Genomic DNA, 14423 nt, shown 5'->3' with positions numbered 1-14423 from the left:
ATGAACTGAACAGCTGTGCTAAAATATGAGCGCTCTATGCATAATGTTGCTTTCTCCATTGAAAACGTCATTTTATCTGAATCTAGAGAGAAATATGCACAGCTTAAGCACTGTTTACATGTGAAAACAATTCAAAACAGTTCAATATGAATTTGATTTTGTAGAGAGACGTGAATAGTTGTGATGTTTTAATCAGCTTTTTGAACTCTCATTCTGACGGCACCCATCCACTACAGGGGATCCATCGGTGAGCAAGTAATGCTTGCTGATTGCTGACCTAACTTTGACTTCACAGCCACAGAGAGTGAAGGTGATGTCACCAATGTGTGTGTGTGTGTGTGTGTGTGTGTGTGTGTGTGTGTTTGTTTCTGGAACGCTCTTCCGCTGCTTTATGGCTTAATTGGTTTCTCACATAAATCAAGTGTTTTCTCTAACAATGTTCGACCCTGACTTGTACAGCTTTACAACAGGATGCATGCATGTATCACAGAAGGATTTGTTGGCAACATCAGATCAGAAGCTCCTGAACTTATTCTGACCCCTAAAAGGTGCACTTTCACCAGAGCTTTGGAGAACGAGAGAGAAAATAAGAGCTCTGTGATATGCTCTACTGGTAAAGCGGAGTACTGCAGTCACATTTTACTCTATACACTATTTTTTTTTAATTCTCTCTGTATTTGGGTTTTAATCCAGAACGTTACTATAGACTTAAATTCTCAACTCAAAAATGAACATTCTGTCATTATGTACTCCCCTTTAAGCTGTTTCAAACCTGTATGAGTTTCTTCTGATGAACATAAAGGAAGGCATTTTGAAGAATGTAGGTAAACAAACTGCTGGTAGCCACTGACTTCCAAAGCACTATGGAAGTCAATGGGTACCAGCAACTGTTTGGATACCAACTATCCTCAAGGTGCGTTCAAAACCGGACACGAATGAAGCGGTAAGCGCGAGTGATTTACATGTTAAGTCAATGCAAAGACGCGAATAGCCATCCTGTGGCGCGAAACGTGCGAATGAGGCGGCGCGAAACGTGCGAATGGCGCGGCGTGCATTGAGCGTTTCAAGCGATTGCCGCGCCATTCGCGCGAGTTCAAAAATCTGAACTTTGGCGAAAATCCGCGCCGCGTTAACCAATCAGGAGCTTGCTCTAGTAGTGACGGAGGCAGAAATCCGAAACAACAATGGCGGACAAAATCACCGTTGCTGTCTGTGGTTCCTCGGAGCTGTACGATACATCTTTGGACTTTTGTAGAAACAGGAATAAAAGGGATCTTGCTAGGAATAAAGTGAGTGAAGAGGTCGGACAATCTGGTTAGTTTAAAAAAACGCTCTTTACTCAATTTGACCTACATATACATACATATTGAGACTACAAGAAAGCTAAAGCTGGCAAATTGAGCTCATTCACCTATTTTACAACTACTTTCCCGCTGACGAGTGGCAGAAGCCCCTCCCTTGACGCGAATTTGCGTCTGTTGTGAAGAAAATGTCACGCGCGAATGACGCGAATTTTACCGCGCAAATGGCGCGAGTAAACTCAAATGTTCAAGCGTTCAACTACGCGCGAATAGCGCGTTTTTTTCCGCGCAAGTCGCGTCCGGTGTGAACGCACCATTAGAATACCGTTATTTGTGTTTAAAGGAGTAGTTCACTTTCAGAACAAAAATTTACAGATAATGTACTCACCCCCTTGTCATCCAAGATGTTCATGTCTTTCTTTCTTTAGTCGTAAAGAAATTATGTTTTTTTAAGGAAAACATTTCAGGATTTCTCTCCATATAGTGGACTTCTACGGTGCCCCAGAGTTTGAACTTCTAAAATGCAGTTTAAATGCTGCTTGAAAGGGCTCTAAATGATCCCAGCCGAGAAAGAAGGGTCTTATCTAGTGAAACGATTGGTTATTTTCTAAAAACATTTACAACTTAAAATATGTCAAAAAACTCCCATCTCATTTTCTCCTCCAACTTTAAGAATGTCCTACATCGCTGCAGAAGTACCGACTCAGTGTTTACAAAGTCAACGTGCAAATAAGTTCAAACACCCTTTACAAAAAAAAAAGTAAAACAGCCATGTAGGGCGATTTTGAAGTTGGAGGAGAAAACGAGATGGGAGTTTTTCAACATCCCCTAACTGTCTTGAACCGGAATACATAAGAGTACACACGGAGCCAGACAAGACAAGCATTTGAAGTTAAAAAGTATATAAATTGTATTTTTTTTTTTTTTTTTAAGAAAATAACCAATCGTTTTGCTAGATAAGACCCTTCTTTCCTTGGCTGTGTTTAGAGCCCTATAAAGCTGCATTTTGGAAGTTCAAACTCGGGGGCACCATAGAAGTCTATTATATGGAGAGAAATTCTGAAATGTTTTCTTCAAAAAACATAATTTCCTTATGACTGAAGAAAAAAAGACATGGACATCTTGGATGACAAGGGGGTGAGTGCATTATCTGTAAATTTTTGTTCTGAATATGAACTACTCCTTTAACAGAGGAAAGAACTCATACAGGTTTGGAACGACATGAGAGTAAGAAATAATGACAAGAGTGTTTATTTTTCGGTCTGCTTTTTTTAAAAAAATGAAAGCACACCACACAATATAATGTCCACTATTCTCTACAAACTAAATATTATATTTGAGACACAAAGCACATAAATGAGACTGTAAATATATAACCAGTAGGTGTCAGAATGGAGATTGAGATGAAGAGTTTCCTCACCTGTGTCGTCTTGAAGGGAGTTCTCTTCATAATAACCTGCAGATGAGAGAATATGAGGGGAAGAGAAAAAGAAGACATTAGGAAGTTTAGTATTTCTCTAGCAAAACTGTAAACATTTCTGAATGGCAGACAAATAAGAATTTATTGTTTCACTTTTGGAATCCTTTAGTGAGCTTTTTACAGAAGGTTCAAACGCTCACTGATGCTCCAGAAGGAAACACGATGCATTAAGAGCCGGGGGTGAAAACTTTTGAACATAATGAAGATGTGTTCATTTTTCTTATTTGGCCTAAATACTTTTTTTTTTTTTCAATTAGTACTGCCTTTCAGAAGATACAGAAGAAACTTATATGTTTCCCAGAAGACAAAATAAGTGAAATTTACCCTAAACTTCAAATTCAAAAAGTTTTCACCCCCTGGCTCTTAATGCATTGTGTTTATTTCTGCAATTTTTTTCTGGATCGGTGAAATTTGAACATTTTGTAATAGTGGCATATGTTACAAAAGTTGTGTGAAAAGATGGATCTGAAAATCATACAGTTATTGCTGGAAAGGGTTCAAATGCACAAAAAAGTTGTAAAACCAAAGAATTTGTCTGACTAGTTTAACTTTTCAGGACAAACAAGGAAGTCATGAACAAAAACTTTTAGAACAGGGTTATAAATTCAACTATTATTTTCTGCTGTCGACTATATCTAAACATATTTTACGTGAAATATCTTATTCAGGTCAGTACTAAATCAAAAGTAGCATGCATTTTATACGATCCCTCTTATTTTGTTAAATATTTTGCAGATTCAGCAAGGCGTATGTAAACTTTTGACCTCAACTGTATATATTTTACTTTATTTCAACTTTGTTCTTAATGAAGGCAAAATATATGTAACAGTTTTGTTTAGTTTTAGATAACACTAGTTTTATTTGTATTAATTTGTTCAGTTTAATACCAAATAAGTTTTTGAGATCATTGATTTAACCAAATAAATAAAATTAAATCTTAATCTGCCATTTTCTTTGCTTTTTTCTAAAGAGCAAACTGACTTTAAAAAAAAAACAATTTTGAGCAACATGAGGATGAGTAAATGTTAAAAAAATCACTTTTGGGTAGGGGTGTGCGATATGACGATTTTTGATCGTGGACGATTAAAATGTCTCCACGATCTGCTTTTGAATAAATATCGTAGTATCGTGCTACAGTGTGCCTCCGTCTTAATATACTGTACATTCACTCACGGGACACTGCACTTATTCATATTCGCGATCACAAAAGTACATTATTTGAATGTGCTTCAAAGTCTTGCCGGTAAAATAAGCCATTTGGTCCGCGCGCTGTTCTGGCATGCGCTTCATGAGCGCGTAAACCTGAAGCACGTGCGCTAAAAGCCTGTCAAACAGCACCTGATTACTAAACTGAGCTATCTTTGGCGTTTAATTTGCTTATACTGTCAAAAACACGCAAGGATTACATATAAACACAGTCGGTTGTCTAAAGTGAAAGTAAACAGTTAAGAGAAAAACGGATGCGCGCCTGTATAGATGCGTGCAGCTCTGCGACAGAGCTAAACATGCTGTCGATTGTCATTAAAGGGACAGTACACCCAAAAATGTTGTCACTCACATGTCCTAAATCTCTATTAATTTTTTTCTTGTGCTTAACACAAAAGAAGATATTTTGAAGAATGTGGGTAACAGTAGCTGGTCCCCACTGACTTAAAATAAATAAATAAAATATATGGAAGTAACTGGGGACCCAGCAACTGTTTGGTTACCCACATTATTAAAAATAAGTTTTATGTTCAGCATGTTTTATGCTTAAAAAAATGCGAGAGTGAGTAAATGATGACAGAATTGTCATTTTTGGGTGATGATACACTAATAAAACAAAACACAAAGGAAAATCACTCACTGCTCTTGACTGAAGAACTTCAATACAGTTGCTTTAAATGTTGCTTCTATGTATAATTTATGTATATAATGTATATAGTGTTTTATTTTTATATTTGTTAATTAAATTTCTTGAATGCTACTGATAAATACATGGACTGTACCTGAAAATTAAAGCACTGTTTGTTTTATTTGTATAGTATGTGTATTTGTAACATGTAGCTTATCTTTGTTCTTATTTTTTAAAAACAAAGAAAATAATGACAAAGATTTTTTTGTCTTCGCCCACTTTGGCTTAAATATCTGCCATTCTTTTTATTTTATATTTTGTTACCTTGTAAGGTTTTGGTTTTAAAATAGAAAAATTAATTTGGCTGTACTACTCAGACAACTTGTAAAAAAGTAAAACCAACATGACAAAGAATCGTGATAAAATCGTGAATCGTGATATTTCTTGAAAAAATCGTGATATGATATTTTTACCAAATCGCCCACCCCTACTTTTGGGTAAACTATATCTTTAAATTCCTTCAAATTGTATGTTTGCAGGCCATAACCATCATTAATTTCAATCTATATTAAACATTAAAATGTTCTTATGACAGACACTCTTAAACATTGCACAGCAGTTCATCGTACCACACAGAGCATCAAGAGTGCTTTAAAACAAAGCCTCTTCTATTTCTTAAAACAACACTTTCTCTATCTATCTTCCTCTCATACGCACACACACCCATCTGCCCAGTCCTCTCACTTCTGTCCCTCAGGACACGACCTCTGCGACCTCTTCAGAAAGCGCCACGTGTGTGTGTGTATGAGTGTGATCTCTTCAGCTCGCTGACAGCTGCGGATTTTTGATCTGCCACACGCGGGGCTCCACACACACACACTCCAGCAATCTACGGCATATGGTGGAGGAGAACACACACGCACTCCACCAACCGCAGGCTCCTTGAGGATAATCTAATAGCTCTGATGGCTGTAGGCCGTTGGGATTGAGCTACAGTAGCGAATACCCGCCGTCTGCCTTCTGTGCCACACACATTTTCTCACTCCCACTGAATCTCCATACACCATTAAGCTACAGTATTTAACTTTTGGATGATGTTAAACAGGTTAGAATATCTAAGGTTGGTTCTGCTTAATCTAGTGAGGCTAATGCTGCTAGAATTTCCAATAATTGTTCACCAAAATGTTTTTTAGTGAAATATATACATACAGCGGCATTAAAATACACATTAAAATGTTGGAACATCTGCATTTAAGGGCAAGTAGTGGTGCAAGTTTAACAAAATTTATACATCTGACAGAATTTATAAATTATAATATTAATATCAGTATATCTATTGTTTTGCCAAATTTGTTGGAAAAGTTTTTGTTATTCAAAAGAAGAAATCAAGACACATTTCTAATATATAAAAAGTATTTCTTCATAATATATGCTACTTTGTTTGAGAATTTCAATCTAATCTAAAGTAATGAAATTCATACATTTTGTGCCTTTAAAGTCTGTGGTCACTGAAAATATTTATAAAAATGTAGTTTTTACATAGAAATTTTGTTAATATTTATAGAATGTAATGCCATTAATATAATGTTGGCAAATTATAATTTTTTTTAAAATAAAAAATGTATTGATATTAATATTAATAAATGTGTATTTTATCTCAAATATAAATGACAATTTAATGATAGCAAATAGAAATGGTTTTAGGAAAATTAAATGTATATAAAATATATATTTTTAAATATTAATAGATTAAATTTTCCTAAAAACATTTCTATTTGCTATCATTAAATTGTCATTTAAAATGTATATAAAATATATATTTTTAAATATTAATATTTTAAATGACAATTTAATTATATAATTTCATGCAATTTAAATGTCAATTTAATAATAGAAAACTAAAATGCTTTATAAATAATGTTAAATATAATGATTAATAAACCTGTATTTTATATACAATTTAAATGACAATTTCATGATAAATAAAAATGCTTTTTGTTATAAAAATAACTGACATAAAATAGTATTTAATCTAAAATTACAAGTTAACGACAGGAAATTAATTGTTTTTATTATTAATATGTATATATATATATATATATATATATATATATATATAGAGAGAGAGAGAGAGAGAGAGAGAGAGAGAGAGAGAGATAAATATCATTAAAACAGTTATATATATTAAAAAAAATAATTATATGTGTATCTGTGTAGCAGAAATCATTCTAGGTAGATACAGATTGTCTAAAAAAATTATATATTTATATAATTTTTTAAATTTTTAATATAATCTTTTAAAAATAAATAAATAAAATAAAATAAATAAATATTGTATCACAATATATGTGACCCTGGACCACAAAACCAGTCTTAAGTAGTAGAGTATATTTGTAACAATAGCCCAAAATACATCGTATGAGTCAAAATTATCATTTTTTCTTTTCTGCCAAAAATTATAATATTAAGATCATGTTCTATGAAAATATTTTGTACATTTCCTACTGTAAACATATCAAAACTTCATTTTTGATTAGTAATATGTATTGCTAAGAACTTCATTTGGACAACTTTACAGGCGTTTTTTTAATTTTTAGATTTTTTTTTTTTTGCACCCTCAGATTCTAGATATTTAAATAGTTTTTTCCTATCCTAACAAACAATACATCAACTGAAAACTTATTTATTTAGCTTTCAGATGATGCATACATCTTCATTTTTTAAAAATGGACCCTTATGGCTGGGTTTGTGTTCCTGGGTCACATCACTCTACCAATTTACAATATAAATTGGACTTCATTAGAAGCAATAGAATAGGTTGTTAAAAAAACAGCATGATCTGTACTCATACAGAACAAACACACACTCACACAGAGTCACAGGCAGGCATGCATAGTCACAGGTATAGGGACATATGCATACAAAAGCACACTCACACATACCAACACCCCACCCCCCGCCTGTAGAAGAGAAGGATGAGGCTGCCCAGATGTCTTCTGTTCCACTTGGCTGATGGAAGGAAAGAGGGATCGGGAGGGGAGCTGTACAGATGTAGCAGTGATATGTAACCTGAATATCCATTTATTTTCCATTTTCCAGAGCTTCATCATTCAGATCCAAGGACATGAGATCCCAGCCGACCCCCCTGCGCCTCTGTTCATCGCAATGTGTGTGTGCGCATGAGTATGTGTGGTCATCTACACTCTACACACATATACAGAACTAAATTTGCAATTTAGAATTTATGTACAATGAAAAATGTGGACTAAGATTTACTTGAAAAAGCTGGGAAAGTATTTTCTCTCAGTAACTGCTAAATTGCACAAATAATTACAGATAAGTAGCAAATAAACAATTTTTTTTTACTTCAGCTCTTCTTTAGAGAAAATCCTTCAGGTCCCACAAATTCTTTGGTTTTTCAGTTTTTTTTGTGTGTATTTGAACCCTTTCCAACAATGACTGTATGATTTTGAGACCCATCTAAAAGCTGAGGACAACTCATATGCAACTATTACAGAAGGTTCAAACACTCACTGATGCTCCAGAAGAAAACACAAGGCATTAAGAGCAGTGGGGGTGAAAACTTTTGATCAGAATGAAGATGTGTACATTTTTATTATTTTGCCTGAATATCATTTGTACAGCCCTTCAGAAGCTACAGAAGATACTTACATGTTTCTCAAAAGACAAAATAAGTTACATTTACCCTGATCTTCAAATTCCAAAAGTTTTCACCCCCGCCTCTTAACGCATTGAGTTTCCTTCTGAAGCATCAGTGAGCGTTTGAACCTTCTGTAATAGTTGCATATGAGTCTCTCAGTTGTCCTCAGTGTGAAAAGATGGATCTCAAAATCATACAGTCATTGTTGGAAAGGGTTCAAATACACAAAAATGCTGAAAAACTAAAGAATTTGTGGGACCTGAAGGATTTTTCTGAAGAACAGTATTAATAATCAAGTGTATGTAAACTTTTGAACAGGGTAATTTTTATAAATTCAACAATTTTTGGGGGCTGTATGTAAATGTCTTTTATGTGAAATATCTTTTTCAGGTCAGTACTAAATAAAAAAATAAGCATTTTGTATAATCCCTCCTATTTTGGTAAAATAAAGAAACTGCACATTTTATAGACAGCTCAAATACATAAATCTTTCATGTAGGCCCAATTTTTTACTGTGTTGAACAGAAGCAGGGAAAATAGTACAATATCTTTCTATATTTCTTATTCTGTTTCACTGGTAAATTCCTGTAAATAACGAAAACGCAACTATTTATAAATATTTATTGATTGACTATTTGATTAGTTCTTGCAAAACCTCTTCAAATAAATAATAAAGTGTGAAAATGCTTAAACTAGCCATTTATGCTTAAACACAGCACATTATATCTTAGAATATATAAAAATCTAGTTGCTTTAATAACAAAAGAATCATATTTTAATTTCTGCATGGAAGCATTTCATTCCATGGAGACTCAAAATAAGATTTGATTCATATATGAAAAAGATGAGAAAATGTAAAGATGTTAAACATCTTTTTAGGATGTTTGCTACATTATTCTTAAATTAAGTAATCTAGACATTAAACCCAAAATGCATTGAATATCATTAAAGAAACAGTCTACCCAAAAAAAACTTCTGTTATCATTTACTCCCCTAAAGTTGTTCCAAACTTGCAAGACTTTCTGTTGAACGCAAAAGAAAATATTTTTAAGAACATTGCTAAAGTCAGTGGGAATTGAAACAGTTCTTCAAAATATCTTCTTTTACGTTCCACAGACAAAAGCAAGTTATACATATGAGTGACAGGAGATTTTATTTTGGGTGTACTGTCTCTTTAAAACGCAATAAAGGTAAAGCACACACATATCGCACAATTAATGAAAAAACAAAACTCTCATGGGGCAGAACCAATCTACCTGTTCGACATGTCCGTCAAGGTTTCTATAGCAACAAGAGGGTCAAAACAAGGGGTCATGGAATGGCCAGGGGCAAGGGGGGTTTTATGATCCCTGTGTGGGTGGGAGGACAGGAAGTTTATCTTCTATATGTGTTTATGACGTGTGTTTGTGTATTTGTTTATTTGTGGGGGAAGAGCAACCAAGCTTAAAGAACAAATCTCAGATCAAACACACAGAGACGCACACACACACATAGGCCACACTACCTTTCACTACAGCAATTGTACTATTACTAGTTTTTTAATATTAAACTTGATATTGAAAGTCTAATTGATATAAATAACTACTTATGAATAATTACTTCTTATAGTGAAAATGCATAAAAAACATACATGTTGGCATCTCCTTCCTCTGTCTTTTTCCGCTCCGTAAGGTCAGAGAGAGGAGAGAGGTCACTCAGAAGTGAAAGGTCAAGGCTGTTGACTATACAGTTGTATTCTGGTATGTGCAGTGACCAATCCAGTGTTTCTATAGCAACACTGATTAGCTGAACTTAATGTAACTGTTGAATTGATGAGTTTCAGGTTCTATAAAAATGAAACCACATCATGTTTGTGTGTGTGTTGTATGTATATCTGTGCCAAACAGATGCTGGAAATGCAGCTGTAAAATCTGGAAGTCCTGGCAACCTTTGTGTGCTAAAAACAAGCTGGTCATCTTTGTGCAAGTGTATGTGCATTTCCTTCATGGAGTGAAAGCTTAAGGCTTTTCTCTCTTTTGCAAACACTTGCAAATGTGCGAATACAAATACTAAAATAACGTGTCAGATACGGGCTATGCATGAAATTATAAAATGCAAATGAGATGGAAAACTACCTAATTATCCTATTCGTTACTTCAAAGATTTGAGTGCAATACGAGTGCACAGAATGGCTCAAAAAGTCATTTTCGATTCCAAATTCTCTTGCTTAGGGCAACAAATGCTCACACACAAACTTGATATTACAAAAAAAAATGATTATTTAAGCTACAAAAAAACCTTCGATATGAAGCCATTCTTTATCAGATGATTAAATTTAAGTTTTATACTATAAAATTTCACCTTAAAATCATCAAAATTATCAACGTAATAATAATATTTTTTTTTTAAACAGCAAATCAGCATATCAGAATGTTTTTAAAGAATCATGCGGCACTGAAAAAAAATCACAGGAATAAATTACATTTAAAAATATATTCAAATAGAAAATTGTTATTTTAAATATTAAAAATATTTCAAAATGTTACTGTTTTTGCGGTACTTTGGATCAAATAAATGCAGGCTTGTTGAGCGGAATAGACTTATTTATAAAAAAAGAAATCTTGACTTGACTGGTAGTGTACTCATTACTAATATTAAGTAAGTGCATGCATTTATTCCAACAATAATCATTCATTCTTTTTAGACAGTAATGCTAAACCATTCTCTTATTACCAGTCCATCTGATACACATTTTCCAGAGGGGCAAGACATGAGCCTGCTTTACCAGCAGAAACCAGTGATTAATTACATAGCAGCGACATTAATTCACTTTCTGCACTAATTCCATATTATTTTGCATATTGCCAAAGTCATAATCACTATAGACTTTGAAGGTAATGCAAACCCTTGAATAAAACATTTTTCTTAGTGTGACAAACATATTAAAACTATTTTTTATTACAAAGAAACTTTTTTTCATTGATGTTAAAGGTTCTTTGTGGAACAATAGATGCTGATAAAGAACCTTTCTACAAGTGTATGATCTCAGGACCAACACATTCCATAATTTTCGTATACAAAAAATATCAGACCACTACTCTCATTATCTTACAGTAAATCACATTTGTGTATGTATATATGTATTTATATATTTAATATTTTTTAAGTATGTATTTAATATATCATTATATATCAAAAAATTAATAAATGCAATTATTTTTTAACTACATTGATTTATTTTCCACTGATTAAAAATGCTACAGCTGCTTGTTTGTTGTCATTGACGTGTTTTTGTGGCGCTCGAGGGTGATTCGCTCAAGTTCAAAAGTTCATCTTTTACGATTCCTCGCGGACGTGCATATAAAAAACATTCCTCAGCAGCGCTTTAAAAGACCTCACTGTCCACAAACTCCAGCTCCATACGTCCATTCATCACATTACACACACTTTTTACTCCATACACGGGTACAATTACAAATTGCATTAACTACTTTGAGAAAGCACTAAAAGTGCTACATTATTTAAAACAAACCTGGAAGGATACTTCAAGAAAGCAAAACGATACACTTTGCCTGAATGATAACCTCATGCATATATACAAGATTCAGAACTGTAACTCAAACAATTAAATTTTCATTTGAGACTGCATAACTGTGCACGAGCAATAGAAACTCACCGCGGCTCAGTAATTTGTCCCGTTTGGAGAAGTCAAATCCGTTGGGTCGGTTCTCCACCTCCATCCTCCTGTAGATGAACTGAGCGTGTCTCTCCGCGGTCCTCCTGCACTCCGAGCTCTGACCTCTGCAAGCCCTCTGCTCTCCGCGCTCTCAACTCATGTCAAGCGCTCATGTTAGCGTGAAAACACCTTGCTTGGGTCACGTGACGACACGCCCCCGCGACGCCCCCTGGGATTTGCAGTTCATCAAGCAGATCGATAGCTAGATAGCTAGATAGATAGATATTCACACATTTATCTCTCTCATTTTTAATAATATGTACAGTGGTCAAAATTATTAGAACACTAGTATTTTCAGCAGCTAAAAATGGTTTTAAGCCAGTTATTCCTAGCTTTTGCTGCAGTGTCAGTATAGGAAATATCAGTTTAGACGAAATCCAGAAGAATTGTGGCAATGTCTTCAATATACTTTAAGACACCTACCTGCAAAGCTACCTGAAAAACTGCTTTAAACGCAAAGGATGGTCACACCAAATGTTTAAATGTTTATTAATAAAGAAATATATTCCTGACATTATTTTGGGGGACCTAAAACATTTTTTTTTCCATAAGGTTGTGGAGGGTATTACCTACTTTATGGGGACATTTAGTCCCCATAACATAGGAAATACCAGTACACAAACACACACAGCCTTAACCCTTTTGCGACCTTATGGACATTTTTCTCCATTTCAGTTTTGTTTTTTGTTGTAAGCGTGTCTGTGTTAATGTCAACTGCATAGATTTTGGCTCAGGTGTTTATTTTTGTTAAAATTGTAATATTTCACCACAAAAAATACTCACACTCAGGCCTTTAAGGACAAAAATATCCACATTGAAACCCATTAAAACAGCAATTTTTTAACCCAGGGCCATTTGAAATTATGCAATATTTGCTAATAGGCATTCATTCTATTGGCAAGGCTTCAAATTTAAAACTTTTACCCTTTTTTAGTAGTTATTTCATTTTTTCCCAAATTTGGCATGTACAAAAAAATCTAACACTACATGAAAATATAAATGCCTCAAATTTAATGTTGTTGTTCTTCACTGACACACCCAAGAATCTAATAAGCAAAGAAAAAAAAATTCTGCTCAGCATTTAGTATATGGAAATTACTACTATTTTTTCATTAAAAAAACAAACAAACTAGCATTTAAAGGGTTACAATTCTGAAAATGAATGTTTGGTATCTATGGATAGAACAGATGCTGGTTAAAAAAAAACAACAATGGTGAAAGTGGAAAAAATATTAATAAATCATATTTTTATGACAGTTTTTGGACAAGGACATTTTGCACCTATGTGTAACTTTTTTTAATGCACAAGGGTTAAATATGCATTTTATTTTCTTTGACTGAACTGTTACTGTATACATAGTGACAAAAAAGGGTGTATCAACTGTACCCACTTTACCACCTTGTATATTTCTTAAAATCCTTTTAACATTCATGTTAGAAAATATGTCTATTAATAATAGTTGAAATATCACAAATATAATTTTTTTAAACATAATTTGCATAGCATGTGTGTAAATGTCTCTTTAACCTATTATAATAACACTGTACAACTAAACAGCATATGACGCAATAGGGCACCAATCCAGGTACACTGTGTCTCAACCGTACCCCACTGACATACTCGCATGTTTCTCTAGATTATAAAAAGACCTTGCATGGCACAATGTCATTAAATATGTCTATTATTAGAGCACAGAGTGACGTTTTCAACGATATATGTTAAGTCTAACAATCATAAAAGAATAATAAGCTATTCATTGTTAATGTTGGGGGTAACACATTACAAGTAACGCAAGTCACATAATAATATTACTTGTTCCAAGTAACTATAAAGTAATGCATTACTTTTCAATTGACAATAAAATATCTGAGCTACTTTTTCAAATAAGTAACGCCAGTTACTTTTATTGATTACAAGCTCTCCTGTCCCCATGTTGAGAGAAATTGTAAGATGTTACTTAAGATCTAGAATAAATGTGAACATGAATTAATTCATCTCACTTACTAAAAAAACGGACACAGTATTCCTCAAACTTAATAAAAACAGTGAAATTCAACGCAAACCTGCAATAATTAAACATGTAAGATAATACAAATATATAAAAATTAAGATAATCTAACATTTGTTTTTCTTTATTGCTGAAAGGTTGACATTTTTCTGCGGTCTACTGTGCAGACATGATATACTTTTCTCTTAGCCTGGGTCATTTGGTGTGAAAAGGCTTTTACATTGGCCAAAAACAGAACTTTTTATATTAAAAACAAGCAAGCAAGCCCTGCCCAGATTTAAAAAGTAACGCAAAAGTAACGCAAGGCATTACTTTCCATAGAAAGAAACTAAGTAATGTAATTAGTAATTTTTTTAGGGATAGGCTAACTCAATATTGTAACGCATTACTTTAAAAGGTAACTTTCCCCAACACTGATCATTG

At 33.7% G+C, this 14423-nt stretch overlaps 1 protein-coding gene across 1 annotated transcript in view; it reads right to left on the bottom strand.

Moving 5' to 3' along the window:
* LOC141296220 (nuclear receptor subfamily 6 group A member 1-B) overlaps positions 1-11995 on the bottom strand; it is a 40456-nt gene extending 28461 nt beyond the window's left edge. The window contains exons 1-2 of the mRNA XM_073827494.1: positions 11932-11995; positions 2722-2757 (exon numbers count right to left, since the gene is read on the bottom strand). Of these exons, the coding sequence (XP_073683595.1) occupies positions 2722-2757; positions 11932-11995 (100 nt within the window). The remainder of the gene's footprint in view (positions 1-2721; positions 2758-11931) is intronic.
* Positions 11996-14423: the final 2428 nt, after the last annotated feature.

Source organism: Garra rufa, chromosome 21, assembly GCF_049309525.1.
Source record: "Garra rufa chromosome 21, GarRuf1.0, whole genome shotgun sequence".
Taxonomy (NCBI): domain Eukaryota; kingdom Metazoa; phylum Chordata; class Actinopteri; order Cypriniformes; family Cyprinidae; genus Garra; species Garra rufa.
This window is presented reverse-complemented; position numbering and strand designations above follow the sequence as displayed.